Source organism: Thamnophis elegans, chromosome 4 (genome assembly GCF_009769535.1).
Source record: "Thamnophis elegans isolate rThaEle1 chromosome 4, rThaEle1.pri, whole genome shotgun sequence".
Lineage (NCBI taxonomy): Eukaryota > Metazoa > Chordata > Lepidosauria > Squamata > Colubridae > Thamnophis > Thamnophis elegans.
Genome location: NC_045544.1, coordinates 123743113 through 123766310, shown reverse-complemented (window position 1 = coordinate 123766310; position 23198 = coordinate 123743113). Strand labels below are relative to the sequence as shown.

The following is a 23198-nucleotide window of genomic DNA, read 5'->3' as shown; positions in this document are numbered from 1 at the left end:
GCTCATTCAATTAACTTTTATTCATTTTATAAGCAATTCTATCATTTAAAGTATGAAAACAAGGGGTGCTGATTCCAGCTCAGCTCGCCTAGAGTTACACAGAGGAAGTAGGATGTATCTTAGATCTAATGCTCAAATTAGCTAACGCAAACCTTTGATCTCTGGAAATCACAGATTCTTTCCTTTTGGGAGAAAAAGGGATGATCTAGGCACCCGGTTCCATTACTGTAATCCTTTAACAAGCAATAAAAGGATAGATGATCAATTTGAGGATAACAGGGCCCCTTCAAAAGCTTTTGGGACTCCAATCTCCATCAAGCCCAAAGAACGTGACTCAATAGATGCAATGCTCAATGACGATGGGCAGTGAGGTACAATAACATCCAAAAAAGTTTCAGTTAATATTCCTGCAGTTTTTCTATTGATTATCTAGTGTGTCTGATCACCAACAAGTTGTAACTGTAATTAGAACTGTCTAGAATATCTTTGTGGTTGAAGACTATGGGTGTTCAGCAGAGCAACAAGCTGCTTACGTAAGAGAGGCTGGTGTAGGAAAGCAGCAAGACAATCTCACAAAAACATGTGGCTATTACAAGGGATTGCAGTTTTGTCCTGTATTATGCCCGGAATACAGTTCTACTTTTGAATTCAAGAGCTGCGCAGTCAAATGAACATTAAAGATAATCATTGTTGAACCTGGTTTCCCCCCCCCCCACTAAGGATAAAGGAAGAGTAGTATAATTTCTTTTGATTTAGTCAATATATTAATTTATTACTTAGCACATGGTATCAGTTTATGACATTCCGCCTAAAGTATTGCCTATGTTCAGTGCATTTGGGGTGCCTTTTTTTTTAAAGATTCCAGAACACTTTTGAGGTCTACTAGGCTGACTGAGGGCTGAAAAATCAATGCTTGGCCAGGTAGTCTGATCACAAGCTTTCAAATGAACAATTTTGTAGTCCTAAGGTTGATATTGCTGTCTTATTCATGTTGACCTCTTAGTTAGCCCTTCTGATTTTAACGGGGCTTACTCTTGGTTAAGTGACACAGCATTGGTACCCTTTAGGTCCCCTTATCCAGTATCGCACCTTGGACAGCCAGATGTGTGTGTCTATCTACCGGCTAAATGGACCTGCAGTTGGAATTAAACCAAGACAAATTATATATCTTTACAGCAGAGCAAGGCCAATAAAGGAAAGATGCCATGCAAACAAGTAATGTACAAAAATCATCTATGATGCAAACAAAACAACCGAAAACAAATTGCTGTATTAAGACATCCACCCCTAGTCTTTCTATATTGTGTCGTCATAAACCAAAGCTATTTCCACTGGACTGAAAATCAAGCTACTGATAAATCGTTTGAAGTTAATTTGCATCCTATTTACAGAGAGGCTTCCCGATGTTGTAGATACCACCCCCCCCCCAAAGAAAATGAGGCCACAGTCAGTCTATGTTGAAGATCTTATTTTCCCTGGACCTTCCCTGCATTTTACCCGGGAATTGTCTCAGGAAGCTTTTTGTCATTAAAAAAAGTGGGTGAGATTTTCACTCTGCTTTACTTCAGAAGATTGTTCCACGCATCTTTTTTTTTCAAAAAAACCAAAAGAACAAGGAGATTAGTGATGGATGCACTATAAAGCAGCAGAAAACAGGAAACTGTGAAAAAGAAGAGAGAAAAACGAACAGCAGAAATTAAAAAGAGTTACATTATTCTGCTAGTATAGCAGATAGAGGTAGTCCAAGGAAGCAGTCTGCTCCCTGATGGGGACAATTGCTACAATCTAGCTCTGTCAGATATTCGGCGCACCTGAGCGTGGGCAGCCTCTCAAATCCTGAAGCCCCTAGAACTTGTGCTGGGATGATCCGTCCTGATGCCTAGAATTTTGGGAATCGTAGTCCTCGTGCACCATGCAACTGCTGCAGGAATGCCAAGATGAAAAATGCTGACATGGGAGTATTCAATAAAGCCTAACGGACTGGCGGGCTCAGTTCACAGTCTGAGAAAGTGAGGAGGAAGAAAAAGAATAGCATCTATCTATGAATGCCTACATTTCAGCAATGCAGGGGCTGTAACAGATTTGACATCCTTGCTTGTTGGAGATTGCTTCTATAAACATTTTCACTTTTGGATTTTTATATTTATAGTGCTCTGTTATACAATACAGAATATCTGTTTTGTTAATGGAAGACACCTTTCTACATGGTTCCAACTCAATATGGTTGGCTTTGCTATCTGGGATTGGACTGACACTGATTCTAGTTTAAAAGATATTACTGTAAACCAGGAGTGCTCAACCTTGGCAACTTTAAGACTGTTGGACTTCAAGCACGCTGGGAACTCTGGGAATTGAAGTCCACAAGTCTTAAAGTTGCAACTTTAGACACCCTTGCTGGGGACTAGCACACTGCCATTAATGGGTATTTTGTCCAGTCAGTAGGGAGATTGGACCTTGGGGTATAAAAGCCATCCTTGGGTATTTTATTGCTATCTATATTCACTTTTCACTATGCTAACGCCATTATAATGGAAAATAACACACACACTCTTCAGTAGAAAGAAAACCCTTTTGACAAGTTATATTTATCTTATGTTTCCTTGCCCTGGAAACTATGGTACCTGCAAGTCTAAATGCACACTTCAAAAAGCCTGGCCCAATTTAGGATCCTTCAGATTTTGGGATACAATTCTCATCATACCTGGGAGTGTACAATTGAGGAAGGCGGATTCAGACAAAAACAAGCACTGCATGCACAGTGGTAGTTTGGTGCTCAACTGCTTTGAAATCCAGCAAACTTGATACTCAAATTATTTGCTGCGAACATTTCGTCCCGATACTCATTGTTGGCTTGGTACTCAATGTACAAGCTAGAACCTGTCGGTGTTGGCTGCCTTGTGACTCACTATATTATTCCTTATGGGAAAAATCTGTTTGGTACTCATCGCACCTGCCAGGACCAATTAATGATGAGTACTGAGGTACCACTGTATGTGTGGAAATCCCATTTTGAAAGAAAGATGCCTCCATGGCAGGGGTGGGCTGCTGGGGGTTTGCATGGGTTCAGGATAACTTCTAGCTAAGATTCTGTGCAGTTTGGAGGACCCCCTAATCTTACTCCTGGCTGGCCCCACCTGCCCCACCCTATCTGTTTTGGATGCAGGTAAGTGCAGGGTATGCACAGAAGCTCAGGGAGGGTGAAAAATGGGCTTACCCGAGCGTTTCGGCCTCCAGAGCCTGGGGAGGCCGTTTTCGCCCTCCCGGAGGCTCGCATTTCCAGCCTCCAGAGCCTGGGGAGGCCGTTTTCACTCTCCCAGAGGCTCAAAAGTACCCTCTGGAGCCTGGGGAGGCAGAGAAACACACCTACCGTGGTGCAGGAGGCCAACTAGGCCACGCCTACCATGGCCACGCCCACCCAGCAACTGGGCAGAGAATCCCTTGCTAAAAATTTTGAAGCCCACCCAGGCTCCTTGGCAATGTTTCATAAAGAACCTGAACACAAACAGTCCAAACCTGGATGAATCTGGCCCCTATTTGGCCACAGACTCAGAACTGACTCTAGATTGCAATCTAACAGTACTCATCATTGCCCACAGCAGGAGCCAAATGTTTAAAATAAGTTTTTTTTAAAAAAAAAAAACAACTTCAAGAATTTCTGCAAGGATCTCAGCAAATTAACTGATCAAAATCTCTGTTTTCAGTGGAATTAGCCATCTGGGAACCAAACAGAATGTCTGTATAATTTTGCTAACTTTTTGGTGGTGGTCTCTTCACCTAAGCTGAATTAACACTAAACATTTGCCTTCAAATGTGCTTTCACAAAAGTAGGATTGATTGGTTCACTTGGTTACTTTTAAAAGCCTGTACAAAAAGTATCGGGAAATGGAACTTGGGAATCCCCTTGAAAACACAGCAGTAGCCAACTACAGTTTTCTAAGGCATGCTGACTTTCACCAAAAGGTTGTACATGAAGGCTTCACTAGATCTTTAAGACTCATCTCTCTTCTTTTGGAAATGACTGGTACATAAGGAAAGCAAAAAAACTCATTTTAAACAGCCTTCTCCAAAAGGGCATCTTCTAAATATGTTGGAATTGCAGTTATCAGTCCTCCCTACATCTGGAAGACGCCAAGTTTGGGAAAATGCTGATCTTGAGTCGCCGAGGCACTTCAACTATGGTATCTGAATTTCTGTTCTACCAATGTCCTAGAACTGTTTTTAAATGTGGCTTTCTCAGTTCTTATTTGGAGCTGCATATTTAAGGATTTATTTTAAACTACTCTTACATCCAAACACATCACAATGCTTAAAATAACAGTGCTCTGCTACCTGTCAAAACCACAAATTATTGCTTTATTTTAATTGGCAGCATTTCTACATACTGAAATAGCAAACTGAAATGTAATATCCGCAGTTTCTTTTGTAAAGGTTTAGCTTGGAATACAATGGCACCACTGGCTTTTCAGTCACAGACTAGAAAAGCACAGTTAATTGAACATTTGGTACTAAGGCTCCCATACACGGACTACAAAAATCCAGATGATTTCTAGATGGCAGCAGAGATACACAAGTTCTTACTTATTTTCTGTAGCCACCCAACTCAACCAAGTGATTTTGAACTGCTTTTGTTGGTTGTCTGGAGATTTTGCAGCCAGGTCTAATAATCATAGCTTGTAAGTGAGAATTCCCAACAATTCAACTGATTTGGATAATTCTGTACAACTATGACTCCAGCTTTCTAACACTATCCTTCTAGTTCTCCATAATCAAAATATAAGCCTATACCTGCCCAACATTTGCCATAAAGTGTGTTTTACAGAATTAACTCCACTTTGGAGGGTTGCATAACACACAGAACTATAAATAAAATCCATGGAGTGTTTTCATACAATATGCTAGAGCAAAATGTGGTTGGCAAGTATCATGAAAGCAAAGTCATTGTACATAATTGTTCTCCTCTGCTGAGCTTAATGATTGAAAGAACAAGCTGAAGTGTCTCCTTATGAGTCAGTAAGTCAGTTTGGCCTCTCAAGACTGCCAGCTAATTTCCTTCCCTCTTCAGATAAATGCATTTATGTCAACTACTTTCTGGCACCAGAGAGTATAGGAAGAACTCAAATTATCCCCAAAGGGGCGCTGATGCTCCTGTGACAATTTAATTGTAAGTTCAATTCAAAGCAGCTTGTAATTTTCCTATTTCAAATAAACTCTTAAGAAATCCGAAGCTCCTGTTATTGCCTCTACTCAAGGTTGGCTGAATGCTGCATTACAATAATCCCACCTCAGAGGGAAACAGAGCAATATGGGAATAAAGTACCTATCTTGGTGACAGTGTTGAGAGGAAGGTTGCTCAGTCATTCCCCTTGTTGCTTGAAGACTGAAATTAGCTGACAAAAAGTCTCTTTGGAACAGGAAAGCTGGGGCTACTCCCTGGCTACTCCAACTGGTCTCTGCTCTGCCCCTTGTAGGCCAAGTGAAAGGTGAACCATCTATTCACAACTGACTGAAATCCTGTGGCTAAACTGGGCTTCAAAAGAGGGCTGTGAAATTAATAGAAATCTCTAGTGGGAACCAGATGAGCAAAGCTCATGAGCTGCAGTTTCCACATTATCTATACAACTGCATGTCAGCCATGGAATGGCAGACAGCATGCTGCTGAGGATTCTGGGTATTTTCTGGGACAGAGGATTGGTTTCAGCTGGGGTGCTAGGCAGGGTTACAGCTTTCCCTGAATGGAGTGTATACGCACTGCAGGATAGGTAGAAGGCATGGCTGCTTTTTCAAGGAAAAATGACTAGAGTTCCAGATATTCTCATCAAGAGTCCTTGGTAAAAGAAACGTTTTCTGGACGAATCTATAAAAAAAACCCTATTTCTTGAGTGTCTGGAAGATAGATGGATACACAGCAAGAGTCTTCAAAAATACAGAAAAAGATTGCACATTATGCCACGCCCTGGGTTGTTTCAAAATGGTTTACTTAATCAACCACCACTGGCTGGGTCTGCACAAAATAAGGCGGGAAAAACAACAATACTGTCCCAACTAACCAATTAACATCATAACTTAACTCGTGAACCAGGGGGCAGAGAAAGTCTAGTTAGAAATGCAGTCAACCCTATCCACTAGTTTGAAAAGGGTTGTATATATGGGGAAGGGAGGAGTGATTTAAGTTGCCACCGGACTAAAGTGTCAATCTTCACCAGTGGACAGTGGACCAAATGGGCAGTGAGACTACAGTGGGCAACAGGGCAGGCACCTAAGCACAAATCCTTCCTCAATAGCTAACAAGAGAAGATTGAGAAGGGTCTGGGTGATTGCTTCAAGTAGAGTAAATCTTCAGTCAATAATTTTAACTAGGTGATGTACTTCTACAATTTAAGGGACAGAGTCAGAAAATATACATTTACAGAATGTTGCTTCCTTCTTAATTATAGTTCTCTTGTGCGAGGCATCAAATAGCCTCCCGCCATCCAACCTTCAAGAAGTATTGGGACTACAACTCACAGTCACTGCCAATCAATAGCTGAAGAACATCAGGATCAGAAGCTAAATCTTTTCAGAGAGACACAAAGGAAACTCTCTCAAACGGCACCCTCCTCCAAAATCTCCTGAACCTCAGTCAGAAAACACAGCATCAGGCAAGCTACCAAAACTGGTCATTAACTCAGTATGGCAGAAATCTCCAATAGAGCTAAATCTACCCAAAGGAAGTAGTGTTCTACTATGCTAGGCCAAGATGGTAGTCAAACCAGGAATACCACCACCAGGTTAACTAATGGCATCCTTGATTATTATATATGGATTTTTGAGAAATGTTGGCCACCCAGGTTCCCTCAATTACAACCTCTCTTTTCAAGCAGAAATGATCAAGAGAGCCCAAATATGATTAAAGTGCCAAATTAATTAAATCTCCCCAAACTTCCTAAATTGAATGTGCAGCTATGGGCAGAGCAGTATCACCTTTCGTTCGATCTAGCTGGCTTAAACTCTGCGACCATTATTGGTTGCAATAAGCCACAAGTTCTTCAGCAGGCTTTCCCCTTGGGGAAGAATGAATCAATACCACGTTGCTTTGGCAGGAAGCACTACCCAACTTGAAAAGAGGGGGGTCAATCCGAATTTGTAAATTTCTTTGCTAAAATCCAAGTATATCCGGATGGGAAAGCACATGAAAGACAGGAGAATATTATTTTTTCCCAAGGCACTTAAATATTGCTTATTAGGGCAAATGGCAGAACCCCAAGTGCTGGGCTGCCCTGTGTCACATTAGTGATATCTCTCCATGCGTTATGGAGAAGAGGCACCCAGGATGTTGATAGAATGAAACTGAGGGACAAGGGAGGTCTTAACTTCAATGGCTAACTGAACTGAACACATTGGGAAATATTTAAGAAGAAGAGAAATAAACCAGAACTGGGATATTGCTCCGTTGCCTAAAGAAACATGCAGACACTGGAAGGCTAAAAACAAATCCTGTGCTTGCTGGGAAGCTAAAACCTAATGGAAGTGAAGCAACGCAAGTGTTTTTTAAATCTGGTCGGAGAATGAAGAGCTGCTTCTGGTTTTGCAAAGGAAGTGGGGATTGTATGTGGAAGGCAGGCCTTTCGTTTGAAGCCATGTCACATACTGTAACTGTCCATGGGTGGCAGCTCTCAGAAGCATTGTAAAGTCAATTTTCTAGAAAAATCCTGCCCAAGCCAAAAAGAAATGCCCTCAGCAGCAGGCCTTAAGATCTCAAGGAGCTCTAAAACAGTGTTTCTCAAGCTTGGCCACTTGCAGATGTGTAGACTTCAACTCCCATAATTCCCCAGACAATATGCTGAATGGAGAATTCTGGGAGCTGAAGTCCACATACTTTCAAGTTGCCAAGCTCTGGGAAAGCTGTTCTAAAGGGAAAGTGTGGCTGTCCCATTATTGATTCTCAAGCCAGAATCTGTCCCTAATTTTGCTTATACTGTATATGTGCAGATTTGCACCTTCAAGTCAGAATGCTCTTTGTGCATCTTAAAGATAACATTTCATATCCCCCAAACAGCCAAGAAACTATAAAATGAATATAAAAAAAGTGGGAAAAGCAAACCTGCCTTCCAGCCTCCTAGAGCTTTTGTTCTGGACCATGAAAAGGCATTTTTGTTGTTGTTGCTGTTGTTAAAGCTACTGAACTCTTAATTTTGTGAAGACTTGAATTAAGTGCTGCTGTTGCATATTGAAGACATGATAAAAACCTAATTTCTGTTTTTTTTTTTAAATAAAGAAAAAGAGTACACAGGGAAGGTGATTTCACATTTTACAGTACTGTCCCCTCCCCAAAACAGACTTAGTGACCAATTAATACAACTACATTGAGGTGTAATATTGGGAATATATCTTTTAAAGTCAGAATGTTTCTTCCCCCTCCCCTCCCACAATATCATAAAGTAAATATTAATTAGAACATAAGTCATGAATGCACCATTAAAGTGTCATCAAAAGATGTTGACCTAAGCAGTTTTCCATGATACACAATACGGCCCTCCAAAAAAAAAAAAAATCTGTCAATAATATACAGTTTGACAACTACATCTTGTAAATTAAACCCAATACTGCCGGCAGTCTATCCCTCTAAAGAATATTTGCCCCTTTCGTCCTTTCCTAGTAATCAGATAATAAAATACAGCACCTATAAATAAGCCAAAAAAATAATAATAATTATATCCATGTATGTGTGTGTATGTGTATGTGTGTGTGTATATATATACATATATATATATATACATACACGCACACACACACACACATACCCATACATACACACCAAAATCATCTATTGTTAGTTTTAAAGATATGGCAATAAAGGAATCTAAACCAGCGAATCTGTAGAAGCCATAACTGATAAAACAGCTTATTGAAAAAAGGTGGCAGTAATGCACTCTAAGCGTGCACAAGTACGTAAGAAAATACCAACGTATAAAATTGCACACATGCACACACACATACGCGCACTCATTTCTCCATACACTTCTATGCTCACGCATATACACATAGACAACAGGAGGAGCTAGAGACAATTTGGAAAATCGATTCTGTACTTTGATCGGCCCTGCGGCTGTCATAAAATAACAGGAAGAGCTGAATTATTTTGGGAGAGGAGAACAGTTCCTGTCGTGTGCTTTGGTTAGCCATTCTGCGGTTTGAGGCTGTGATAATCGAGGGTTATGTACTCTTCTTCTTGGCCCCACTCCCTTTTGGTAACCAGTATATGCCATGGGTAATCATTTACGGGTGCTTAATCATACTCCAAAGAGGCTGAAAACGTTGCCCTTATTTTCTGGAGTAGGTGAGACCAGAATAGTACAATGGCTGATTGCTAAGCCCCAGATTGTACTAAAATAATGGGCCCCAGTAAAATTGTCCTACAAACTATTGCCAGCTATGAATGATGGAAACTCATCTTGTTGGGTAAGGCTTCTCATTGTACCACCACACTCTTTTTGAAACTGATGCCAGGTTCATCTTTCTTGCCAACCAACCGTTCTCCGTAAAAAAAAAAAAACACCAAAGCCACACACTGTATTTTGTGTAGCATATAACCATTATGCCACCCGCCTAATTGCTTGGCGTGTGTTAAGGAGTGTTTCCAGGTGTCCATGTAATTTATTTTTTTTCTTTCAAAAAGCTGGTGTGTGTTTTTTCCTTACAGGTCACATGGGTTAATGATTAATGCGGCATGTGCAATCAGGTGGTGTTGAGGACTAGTAACTTATATGGACGTGTTGGCAAGGCTGGCATAATGCAATTTAATCTGAACCGATCAAGTACATCCCTCTTCCAAGCTGTCTCCCACACCTCCCAGAATGAGGTCTGATCCGCGTGCTTTGTGGTTAGAGGTTAAAAAGCAGATTATAAAATACCTAGATTTCAGAATTTTTCTTCTTCTTTTTTTTCCTGTCCTGATTTGGCCTAAAATGGAGTGTATTAAACAAATTCCAGCCAACAAAGAGACTAGAATCAGTTAAAGCTATGAAACAATGTGCACTACAAGTCAATTTTCTATTCCACTTTACAAGAAAAACACTGAAGTCAGCTACCACAAATTAAGATGTTTTCCTGATGTGTCTTTTTTTTTGTCTGTTTAAAAAATACATGGAGTAAATGCGTTTTTTTTTTTAAACCCCAAGTTTCAAACAATACTCTTTCTTGAAAATATTTAGGAATTCAAACTAGTGTGTTTAGAGTCAGGTTGACTGTGCAATCTCTTAGTGGCAACTGAAGAGCTACAAAACAACTTTTTTTTTTTAATCTCAAAAAATCTCCCCTCCCATCTTTTTGTTTTCCTGGTTAAAGAAGATAATAGTGTATTATTATCGCTCTGTTTAGCCATTAGATGGCTGATAAAAAGCCCCCCTTTTAAATATGTGGGTTTAATTTTTTTTTCTTGTTTGTATATATATTTTTGTTTTAAAGCCCACACCAAAGAGGAGGGCAGAAGGCAAAAGCTGTATGAGTTTTTTTTTCTTCCCCAGAAACTGTGGAAATCACTTTAGGGCAATTAATAGAAACACTTCAGGGTACAAAAAGCTGGACAAGTTTCAGTTTTCTTCCTTGAAAACACAAACATAAAACTGGGCTTAAAACACTCCTTTTGTTCTCTATATGCACCTTGGCCTATGGCATTTTTTGCCCCGTGGCCTGCAGGGCGGTAAGTGCGGGACACAATAGAAACCGACAGAGGTCCAAGTTTTAACTTCCCCAGCTCTGTGGAGCTGGGTGAGCTTAATCTCAAAACTCCCATTCAACGGGCTCCTCTCGACTCGCAGCCTTCTCCAAACGGTGGATTATACTGTTCAAATTTGCTGCCTTCTTTTTCCTCAAAGTGTTGTCCCGTGTGTTCTTGGAGCATGCTGCCTCAGAAAAGCTGAACAGGCTCTTGAGTGAGTTGGATTTCTGAGAGCTGGTGATGGCCAGCGTGGAACTGGTACTTGGCACAATGGGCACTTTCTCCACACTTTCTCCCCTGGGCTTGCAGGAGCTCTGCCCTGCAAGGACTGAGGTAGAGGCATCCTCTTCTGGAGCACAGTTGGGCCTGGCCTCCAGAGTTTCTCCTGAATGTTGAGAGCTCAGTGGAGAACCCTGATGCGGTGCTTTGAGCCTTCCCTCGTCATCTGTGTCTTCCAAGCTCTCCATTCCCAACTGGAATGTCTCCGTTTTCTCCGAAGATCCGGCGTCTCGCAGTGCCTCTTCCCCTGCTTCGAAAGCTGACGCTGCTCGCCCTCCCTGAGACTTCATGGTTGCATTGCTGTACTCATCTGCTTCCAGGCTGCCTTGTTTTGTATCCGATGGGCCTTCCGTGTCCACCCCATCACAACTGTCTCCTTCGGAGCTGTGAACTGCCCGGTTGCTTCTAGCTGAAGGAGAGTCACTCGACCCAGCCTGGCTCTGGCCCCCAGCTTGGATTTCTTCAATAAACAGCTCCCGACGAATACGTGACCTAAAAGAAACATTGCAAGAAAGGAGTGTCATCACTGGTTGCAGCTAACAGTAGTTGCGCCTGGCACTTCCTCCAAGAACATTACATGGGCGAATTGGGGATGATTCTATCATCATTACAGAGCAGGGGTGTCAAACTCAACACTGGATCTGGATCATGGGGTGCTTACATCTGGCCCGCGGGGAAAAGCAAAACTCCAGGCCACTGTGCCGCTGCCAGCGAAAACAGAGCTCGGGAGGGCCACACACGGCCCTCCTGAGCTCTGTTTACGGCCATGATGGCATCATGCAGCCCTTTGTTAGCAAAAATTGAACTCAGAGGGGAGGGGGGCTCCATTTTTGCTAACAGGAGACCATCCTGGCCAAAAATGGAGCTTGCTAGGACCACTCGCAGCCCCCCAGGGCTTAATGGAAGGACAATTAAGTATAGGTTAAAATATATAAAATATGGACACATATAGAACTGATGAACAAAGTGAGATGTGTACTGCTTGTTATTCTATGTAGTAGATTAATGGAATTGTAATGAACGTTGAACTGTAAGGATTGTTATTTAAAGACAATTAAGGGTAAGCTAAGTTAAGATATGGAAAAATGGAGAGGGAACATGAAGTATACTTACAATGGGAAACTATTGAGATTATAAAGACAGAACTACAAATTTGGGGTATGTAAGGATGCATAACTATATAAATATAATGATGAGAATAGCTGGGAATCGGAACCAGGTTTACATCTCAGCCAAAAATAGGCTTTGGGGGGGTGGAGGTGGGTTTAAAATACAATTATTATATATGTATACTTTTTTTCTTTTTAAAAAAGGAGGAGGAAGATATATATTATAATCAAATATGTATATTGAAAAGGAATTATAAATACCATCAACATAAAATGGAGCTTGCTCAGAGGCTGAAATACACGTAGTAAATGAGAGGAAGTTTGCGAAGTAGAGTAGAGAGGTATGGGAAGAAGAGAGGATAGGAGAGGGGGGAAGAGGAGGAGAGAAAGAAGAAGGGGAAAGGGGAAAGGAAGGGGAAGTAGAGAAGGACCACAGAGGGAAGAAAAGAAGTAGGGAGGAGGAGAAGAGAGGGAGAAGAAAGAGAAGAAAGTGATGGATAGGGTACAAATATGGTGTATAGAGAGCAGAAGAGTCAATAATTGTTTTTGGGAGTTAATGGTAAGATGAACATTTAACAATATAATATGATGTTAGTTATGTAATAGTATACATGTGGCTATTTTTTATGAAAATGAAAAAAAACTGTATGTATGTATGTATGTATGTATGTTGCAATTGTGTTGATAAATAAATAAAGGGAGACAACTCCCTTTATTTATTTATCAGCACAATTGCAACAAATGTAACAATGCAACATAAAAAAAATGGCTTTCTGCCTAGATGGCTCCCAGAGTGAGCCGATAGACAGAAAAGGGAAGCAGTATGCTCCCTCCCATATTTGGGCATACCAGGGGTTGTGACACAACACACACACACACAAAGGACCACGTGCAGCCCCCCCCCCGGCCCGAGCTCCATTTTTGCTCGCAGAGCACTCAGGCCATAGGTGTTCCCGATATGAGTGATGTAAAGCTGGCCATGCCCACCCTGGTCTCCCCCCACCCCCTGAGGTCAAACACAACCCTGATGCGGCCCTCAAATGAAATCGAGTTTGACACCTTGTTATAGAAGTTACTTAGGCTGAGAGGAAGACAGGCAACCTTTAAGTCTGAGCGTAACACTAGTCTTTTGGGATAAAATCAGCATAAAAGCTAAACTGGAATTAACTGAATTGGAATTTGAATCGAATCGATTTAATACAGTTAATATTGTATCTTCTCCACGTGTTTATTAACTCCCTGATTCTGCCATATGAATGTTTACTATTCAATGGGGGCAACCCATGCAATCTGGAGGACGACAAGGTTGTACAGGTAGTCCTCGAATTATGACCACAACTGAACCCACCATTTCCGTTGCTAAATGAGACATTTCTAAACGAGCGTTGCCCCATTTTACAACTTTGCTTGCCACAGTTGTTAAGTGGCTCACTGCAGATATTAATTTAGTAACACAGTTGAGCGACTCTGGCTCTCCCATCGACTCTGCTTGTCAGAAGATCACAAAAGGTGATCACAAAACACATTCCCCTCCAAAGTCCAATCTTGCTCTCCTTCTGATTGCAGAAGCTTCCAAAAGATCTGAGTTCTACAGCTTAAGTAAACATGTTGAGATTCAAATTGTATTTTCTCATATATGTTCTATATAATTCATAAACGGCATATGAGAAAAAAGACAATCTTATTCAAAGAGGAAATGGCAAGGGTGAAAGGACTGCTGGTTCTGCAGTAAAACGGGAAAAACTCGGCGCTACCTACCTATAATTGTGGAACCAATTAATGACGGTGCTGGTCTTCAAGTTGAGCTGTGTGGCAAGTTCCTCGATAGTTTTTGGTGATGGGTATGGCTTTTGCTGATAGGCCCGTTTCAGAGCTTCTTTCTCTTCCGGAGCCAAGACAACCCGTGGCTTCTTGAGCTGATGCTGCGGTTGTGGGCTGGCCCCCTGGCTGTAATCTATTCCAGTGGAGGATGATTCTGAAGGCTGGCTGTCACTGACGGAGCTGTGCCGCCGTTTCATGTATGCTGGAAGACAAAGGAAGTCACGTCGTCAGCCGGAGACAGAAGCGACAAATGGGGAAAGCTGGTTGAGAATGAAAAGGTTTTGCAACTCTATGGGGGCATATGAGATCTGCTTAAAACTTAGCCAAGGCACATCTATTAAGACTGAGAGTCTCTTTCCATGTTTCATGCACAAGATGTTTCTAGTCATCCTATAGGGCAGGGGTCTCCAACCTTGGTAACTTTAAGACCTGTGGGCTTTAACTCCCAGAGTTCCTCAGCCGGAAAGCTGGCACAAACCAGCAGTGGTAATTCCAGTGGTAATTGGCACACTGGGTGCTATTCCAAAAGCACTGGAATTACATTTAAAACAGTTAAAAATTGACAAAATCACCATCAGTCAAATGCAAAAAGCCGCACTGCTTGGGTCTGCACGCATATTACGAAAATACGTTACAACGTCCTAGGACCCTGGGTGGGGCCCGACTAGTAACCAATGCCAAATCCGGTGAAACAACTGGCCGCTGTGATACAATTGTATAATAATAATAATAATAACAACAACAACAACAACAACAACAACAACAACAATTGGTGAGCCACCTAGTTAACTGCTGAAAGAAGATTTCACACTGACTACAAACTATAATACGACCAAGTAGCAACAATAGTACAATGGGATATCTGCATGAAAGACCACTTGTCTGCAAATAAGAACTGGTGGGATCACAAAATAGACAAAATAATAGAAAATGAAGTCTTAAAGTTATCTGGGATTTTACTTATTTAAAATATTTATACAGTATAAACTGTCTGTCTTCTAACCAGCCCTGGGCAGCTTCTAATCTTTAGAATTCAAGCAAACACCTGCCACTAACACCCCAGACTTAACAATTGTTGAAAAGAAAGACAGAAAAAATCTGGATAGTAGACACCGAAGTACTGAAGATTGCAGAAGAGAAGAGAAAGAACTGGATAAAATTACAAAATACAAAGATGTGAAAACAGAAGTAGAATGACTGTGGCAAAAGAAAGCAAAGAGAGTGCCAATAGCAATAGGGGCCTTTGGTACAATTCCAAAATATCTGGAGTGCCACCTGAACATTATCGGCATCTACAAAATCACCATCAGACAATTTCAAAAGGCAGCTTTACCTGGAACAGCCTGTATCCTGTTACACTACCTTAACGCCATCAAACAACGCCTGCCTATTCCAGGAATGGATAGGTGGATAAAAATGCCAAATCCAGTCTAAACAACTGTGCAATGAACTACAATACAAATTCTACCATCCTGAAGTCTGCCTATTTCTGGCTTACCTCCACAGAAGGTCAGGCAAGCTGACCTATGACAGTTAATGTCTTGACTACCTTATGAGTTTTATAATAGCCAACTCATTTGAAGAACATCTGTTTGCAGGTAACTGCCTTAAGGATATTTCCTTAAGGTGATTTCTATACTGGGATTCCAGTTTGAGAGAGCCAACTGGTCATCTGGCATGTCTTAACAGAATCTGGACACATCAGCCTCCATGAAAATATTTGCAACTGAACCAGACTTATCTACCTAATGCTTCTATTCCCTGATTGATGCTTTAGCTTGCAATCCTTAGCAATGCTTCTAGCTTTATGTCTGCTCCTACCTCTTCCTGTCCTGTTTTGTTACTTTGGAACGCAGCCTTCACCTGATGTAAATTTGGGGTTGGCTCCTAGATCTTTGCCTGCTGATTCAGATGCCTGATTTGCAGCCTATCTCAGGCGGTGTTTATTGTCCTGCAGCTAGCCCAAAGTCCCATTTATCCTACCTGAGATGCTAGAGGTCATATTAGAGGATTTCTGCTGGCAAAGCATCTATTTCTTCATTATAGGTCCTCCTGTAAACACGAGTATCCTTGAACTGCCATTTCTGCTAACCTCAAGCTAGCTACCTCCTTTCTCTAGAGAGCGTCTGTGGGTCTGCATTTCATTTATATTTATGGTTAAAGACCGAAAAGCCCTTTTACAATAGCAGTCATGTCCCGCATAACTATGCCTCAAGTAATTTTATATTTCCTAAATTAATTAGAAGGTTAAATCGAGTAAACTAAGGATACAAATAATTTAACATTTGTTAGCTTTATTAAGGATGACTTCAAACTCTGCACAGTTGACTCAGCCTTCCATCCTTCCGAGGTGGGTAAAAGGAGGACCCAGATTGTTGGGGGCCATATGCTGACTCTGTAAACCACTTAGAGAGGGCTGTAAAGCACTGTGAAGCGGTATATAAGTCTAAGTGCTATTGCTATACTATATCACATATGTACTTAATTAAAGCTGCATTGGTGGCTAGAGTGTGAATGAGCCTACTCATTAGGCTCTTTTTCTTCGCCTCTTGGTCTTGTCCCATTAAACCACTATTTTCAATCCACATGTAAGCAGCAGTGGCAACTAAAATCTTATCCTTGGATTTCCCTTCAGGTCTTCTACTCAGCATGGGGAAGAACCGATCAAAGCACTTATTAAACAATTTGTATCAGACACAGACTATTAGTTGGACTTTGCCTAAGATCCAAACTTTCTTGCCAGTGAATCTAAAAGATACTCTGCTTCTTTCATGGCATATTTAACTAAACTAATACAACCTAAGCATAGCTGGCTGGAGAATTCTGGGACTTGAAGTCCACAAGTCTTAAAGTTGCCAAGTTTGAAGACCTCTGCCCTACAGGTCTATGATTGTAATAGACTAATTTGATTAATTGATCTTTAGTGGATCGGATTATTCCATACTACCCTGGTTGTTCTGCTTGTTAAATGTTTTGATGGAACAAGTTGTTTGAAGAGCTATCAGCATTTAAGATCACAAGAGGGCGCTTGGAACCTGTGGAATTTGTGATTCTGCTTTTCTGTTGGGAGATGACTGTTTTGATGACTTACAACAATGATAGGAAACTTAATACTCCTGTAGCTGTTATTAATTTCCAGCAGTGTCAGCTGGGGCAGGTTTCTATCTCAGAAATATGTGGAAGTCCACAGGTTTTGTATCCTAGCGATTAATGTTTACCAAATGTGACCTGGCCTGTCTCATAATGATTGAAGCATCTCCTAGAGAGCACACGGTCAGCCTTACACAGAGTCCTTGTCCTACAATCTGTGTATGTGGTGAAATAATTTTTGAAAACCTGATGACCATCTATTACAGCCTGACCTAATCTAGTATCCTCCTCAGTGGTGGGCTGCAGGTGGTACGCCCTGGTAGGGGCATACTGGAGCCTGCCCGGAGTACCGGGTACCGTTCCGGTACGGTGCTCCGGAGGGCCCACCTGCCCGCCCTCACTCCTTACCTGTCTTTAAAGTCTTTGGGGCTTCCACGCACAGCGTGTACAGCACCTGTGCGATGCTCTGCTGAGCAGTTGGAGCGTCACAGAGGCATCGCTGGACAGTATGATGCACGTGCGTGCTGCGCACGTCCATGTGGACGCCGCCAGGCCCATTCCAACCATACCAGTTAGAACGGGATCCGGAACCCACCACTGATCCTCCTGATGCTGGAGACAGGATAGTTGTGAAAAGCGATAATAATGAGTTTTTCTACTGCTCTATTATGGTCTTCTGTGGAAATAAAATATTACAAAATGAAGACAATAAAAGAGGACAGTTCAGATATGGTGGCCAGAAAGCTTTAATTAAGAGGGGATCGAACTAATTCAAAGTGATTAGGTTATTGGTGGCCATTAGTCTTGATAGCTGTTTTCTCTCTTCTGAATCAGAAGCAATATTGGGCAGAGGACAATTTGGGCTACAAATTTAAATTCAGACTACAGCTGGAAGGGTCCTAGGAGACCCTATATCAGGGGTAACAAACTCGCATCGTCATGGTGGTGTCAGGTGACGTATTGGGACTTCCCCCTCCTTTTGCTAAACTGGGCGGGGCCAGCACGTGACACCCTGCCCTGTATCATTTCAGACAAGTAGCTATTCAGTCTCTTCTTAACCCCCCCCCCTCCCAGTGATGAAGCACCCACAACCTCTGAAGGCAAGCTGTTCCAAAGGTTAATTGTTCTCACTGTTAGGAAATTGCTCCTTAATTCCAGGTTGTTTCTCTCCTTGATTAGTTTCCATCCATTGTTTCCTTTCCTGACCTCTGGTGCATTGGAAAATAACTTGACCCCCTCTTCTTTGTGGCAGCCCTCAAATATTGGAATACTGGTTATCATGTCACCACCAAAATTAACGGAGGAAGCTGGATTCACTTAATGACTATGTGATTTGCTTAACAACCACAGCAAAAATATTACAAAATCAGGTATAACTCACTTAATGACCATATGGCTTAGTGATAGATGTTCCGATCCCAACTATGATTGTAAGTTGAGGACTACCTGTATCTGCTTGGACTACTGTATGTGTTCTATGTCGGACTACAGTTAAGACAATTCTGAGCCAGCTAATAAAGAATAGGTGGCTTACTTGTTGCCATAAGTACTTTATATCCATGATCCATGACCTGCAGTCATTTCCTACTGCCTTCTAGGTGCAATTCAAATGGCAGGTTTAATCTGTAAAACCTCTATATACATCTGAGTTATCTACAGAACCATCTTCTCCAACTGGAATTGAAGTACCCACTTCATGGATCCTTGGTAAAAATGCTTGTACTTCTCCAAACAATTTCAAAAGTGAGGTAAGGCTTGCAAGCTTGGCTTTTTAGTGGCCAACTCTGGGTTTTATTCTAATAGCATCCTAATAGATCCTATCTAACTAGTTTGTGGAAGCTGCTAAATTCATTCCGAAGGCTTATGGTGATTGAGATGACGTCTACAAAGGGTTACTTATTTTTTTCATTTAATTATCAGAATTATATCCCATCTTTTGCTCAGGAGCTTGAAGCGGTGCATAACTATGACTTATTTAAGGCAGTTTACCTAAGATGTTTTTATATTCTGCAATTGTATATATTTGTTGTAAAAAGTCTAGCTGACTGCATTAAGCATATACTGAATAAATAAACATTATTTATATATTTATTGGATATATAACCCACCATTTACTCTGGAGTTCCTGTGTTTTGTGACGCAGAACTTTTTCAGCCATTCTTTTTCTCAAACTGCTTTTCTTTTTGGATAATTATTGGATAAAATGGGACAACAAACTCAAGCTTAGATGTTTCTACTGTATCCCTGGCTGCAGGGCTAGTTTAATCTCATGCTTTTGACTAATTTTAACTTTCCTGGATCATATTAAACACTTCTTCCCACACACGAACCTTTCCGATGTTTTATTTATTTATTTATTTATTTGGATATCTAAGGCAACCCAATTGAAAACACCAACTCTGGGTGGCCCACAAGCTGTGGGAACTGCATGACTCAGAAGGTTATGCTCTTGGCCAGTGATATTTGAAACATATTGAAAACATTTTTCAATTAAACGAGAGAGTCATCCTGGGCTGGACATCAATTCCCCTCCCCCTTCGACCGCAGAAGTGACAGAAGTTACCTTTCTTCTCCATGCGCTTCATGTCCATCAGCTTCTCTACATTGTTTGGGTCATTGAGCCACAGCTGCATGCGCACAAATGGCTCCCGGCCCTTCAAGCTCAGTTTGTGCCAGGGCTTTGGGCGGGCAAGTAGGTCTGAGACTGAGCCTTGGGTCAGCCCCAGGATCGTTTCCCCAAACAAACGCTGACCTGCAAAAGAAATGCAAACGTTACGTTATTGATGCTAAAAAGAGAGAAAAATACCAAGAGAAACGATACTTTTATAGATCTGGATGCAAATGAAGGAAAAACAATAAATATACTTGAAAATCAAAAGATGCTCGATTGTTTGGGCTTTTCTGAACAAGGATACAATCCCTAACATCTAGCAAGCAGTTTATAGGGAGGTGGCTAATTCTTTTCGCCACTTGAGAGCTACCTGATATCTGTACTGAAGAGGAAGACTGATCAGAGCCAGTCTTTAAGTGCGTTTCATTTCAAAGGCCTGGAATTTGGCATACCAATTCATTCACAGAGTGGGGTTACAATAAAATGCTTATGTTTTGTGTAGTAGCTGTGAAAAAAAAATAGCTTGCTCCTTGGGTCATGATACAAGGAACGTTTTGATTCAGAAGCTCTTATATCATGTTGGATTCCGAGTCAGTTCTTAAACATGTAACAAAGAAGGGACACTTTAGCAAAGGGTATCTGAATGGTCAACAACCAAGACTGTCACAGGGTTATAACTCCAACAGGTATTCACCAAAGCAGTTGGCCAGCTCAAACTTTTCTACTTTCACTATCAGCCTTCTGGTATTTGAAATTCTGTACAGAATGTGAGCGCCAGTCTGGTATTGTGGTTAAGGTGCCAGGCTAGAGACTTGGAGACTGTGGGTTGTTAGGTATAAAACCAGCTGGTTGACTTTGTGCCAGTCACTCTCTTTCAGCCCAAGGAAGCAGGCAGTGGCAAGCTACATCTGAAATCTTTCCAAGGAACTGCAGGGAAATGTCCAGGCAGTCACTTGAAAGCATAAAAAAAGCTCCTCTCTAAGGAAGATGGGCAATTTCTAAACCCGATAAACAAACAAACAACAAACTAAAAAGCAAACAAAACCAAATCCAACATTGATCTAGTAGCTTTAGACAAACATATACTTTCATACATTTTTCCCTAAAACCTTTCTTATTTAATAAAAGTCAAACGATGATTAATGCTTTTCATTAAAGAGTAAAGGCTTTTAAAGTGATCTCATGAAAGCAGACATGCAAATAATAGTAAAAAGAAAAGTGGGATAGGATAGCATTATACTGTAATCCAAATTAGATATGATTAAAATCAGAATTAACGACGTGCTTTAAAGACTCCAGCAGTGAAGTGGGATATAAATCCACAATGGAAATTAAAAAAAAAATCCTTTTGATTCTGCAGTTCCTGAAATGATTTATGGAAAATGAAGCTGAGGGAAGAAATGCATAATGCCTTCTGAGGGTAGAAAGGCCTATTCTACAAGAATTTATGACTGTCTTATAATAGTTAAGACCTCGACTGGAACCACGGAGTCCCAGATTTTACTCCTGGAAGCTCCTGTAATGACATGGGGCCAGCTTCTCTCTCTTTCTGCCCAGCCTCTCCCAAAGAGTGCTGTGTTTGCTGCCGTCACTGAATGAAAGGTGGGATATCAATCTTGTAAGGAGATAAAAACATATTCATATTGCCTGCCAGTCACCAGAGCTGATGAGGCACATGCGTTGTGACCAAAGCAGGGCATCTCCTCACGCAAATCCCAACCCATCGATTATGGTTATGACAGCCGCAAGACTTCAAGACTGCAACTTCAAACCAAATGAATTACACCCAAGTGTAGGCCCATGAGTGAATGTACAAGAATGCCCTCTCCCCCCACTTAATTTCGTTGAAGGTCTAATTATCTGGATAACTTTGTCCTTCCCCCAGGGTTGCTGTTTTCATGGGCAGGAGGACAAGACTGATTCTCCTAGCTGGGAACAACTTCCTGCTGTTCAAGGTTGAGGACCTTACAAGGGAGATAATGGAAACAAAGACTAGCAGCAGACTGAAACAATTTCCAACCTGTATTTCCTTAAGTCAGCGCCTGCCATTCAGGGCACCAGATGCTCAAACCGTACTGTGGTCAGGCTTCAGAAGAGAGCCATTCCATTAAGCTAATCGAAACCATTCAAACAATCAACCTGGCACACCCTTGCTCCCTGCTCAGCCGCTGGCACGCCAAAGCCTTCTGGAGGGCAAACTGTGCGGTTTTGTTTTTTAAATTCCAAGATCAAATGAACCTTAACTATCAGGATGGAAAGTTTTCATTTTATCTATTTTTGCCTTCACAGAAACTTTCTTAGTGAATGAGTCTGCTCCAAGCCTATGCTCAGTTCATATGGACACCTAAATCTGTGGAAACTTAAAAAAGACTATCGTACTTCTCCTTCCAATTTGATGTCAATTATACAAATTTGAAGGGTCCCAATTCCTCGGATGCTCTGGTTTATCTCTGCAGCAGTGGCTGAAAGGACAGGTGCAAAAATATGTCTGTCTTCCCTGTTGTTCTTCCATCCCATAAATGTCATTTATGCAGCAACCTTTTTTTTTGAAATAGGAAATAATTTCCTTGGATTGATTTCATTTTAGCAAGCATTGCCTTGCTGGAAACATTTACGGGATACCACACAGCCATCTTGCCCAACTCATCATCCTCCAGGTATGTTGAGACTATAATTGGGTTAGCATTCTGGAAGTCTAATCCACCTGGAAGGTGCCAAAATGGGAAGGCAATGCAACCTACTCACCAAAGCTCCATCAGAACAAGAGCAGCATAGAATTGAAAGAAGAGGTTAAAGGTCTTAGGCTTTAACCACTTCTTTAGCCAGAAGACTGACTCACTTAAGGCCATTCACTCTCTCTCAACCCTAATGAAGGAGACAATGGGAAACCGCTTCCAAAATGAGTCATAGACATAAAACAAACTCTGGAAAGATTTAAGCCATCAAGTCCAACCTTCTGCTATCTGCAGGGATTTAAATCAAACTGTCTCCAATAAGATGGCCTGATGGTGAGATGGGTGGCACAGCTGTCCAGCCTCTGCTTGAACACGTTCAGGAAAGAGGAATCTACCACCTGTGGGCCATTGGCTCCACTTATTTATTATCTGTCAGATTTAAAACTATCTCCTATGAAAACCAATCGCAAATCATTTTCCAAATTATATAATGCAATAATGAAACAAGAAACGAAAACGGTACAAAATAGAACTAATGGAAAATGTCCTAGTGGAGAAGAAAATAGAAGCAAAAGACCCTTCCATGCACCATTTATAACACAGATGGCCTGTCCCAGGTGGAACAATAAGTCTCCCCCAAAACTATAAAGGATATAATAATGTCACAATAATTTCAGGAAGGTTCCAATTGTAGGTGCTACCAATGAAGAAGGCCCTGCTTGGCTAATAAGGCATCACTGTGTAATCCTGGTGTCTAGCCACTGACATAAAATATTTACATGCCAAAAGCCAACTCCTGAACCTGGCTCAAAGAGTGATGGGTTGGTCACTTCATTAGCAAACAAAGTAATATGTGCATGACTGATGCCCAATCTGGTGAAGTGGCTATCACATTCTAGATGAGTAATACAGTAATC

At 41.4% G+C, this 23198-nt stretch overlaps 1 protein-coding gene across 5 annotated transcripts in view; it reads right to left on the bottom strand.

Annotated features, from left to right (window-relative positions):
• Window positions 1-23198, bottom strand: part of CUX1 (cut like homeobox 1) — a 351898-nt gene that overhangs the window by 33749 nt on the left and 294951 nt on the right. For 4 of the 5 annotated variants that reach the window (XM_032214828.1, XM_032214829.1, XM_032214830.1 and 1 more), the window contains 3 exons: window positions 19559-19747; window positions 13843-14107; window positions 3632-11467 (listed from right to left, as the gene is read on the bottom strand). The exons of the other annotated variant lie outside the window; for it this stretch is intronic. In XM_032214828.1, coding sequence (XP_032070719.1) covers window positions 10759-11467; window positions 13843-14107; window positions 19559-19747 — 1163 coding nt within the window. In that variant the 3' untranslated portion in view covers window positions 3632-10758. Of the gene's footprint in view, window positions 1-3631; window positions 11468-13842; window positions 14108-19558; window positions 19748-23198 lie in introns of those variants that run through there. 5 annotated transcript variants of the gene reach the window in all.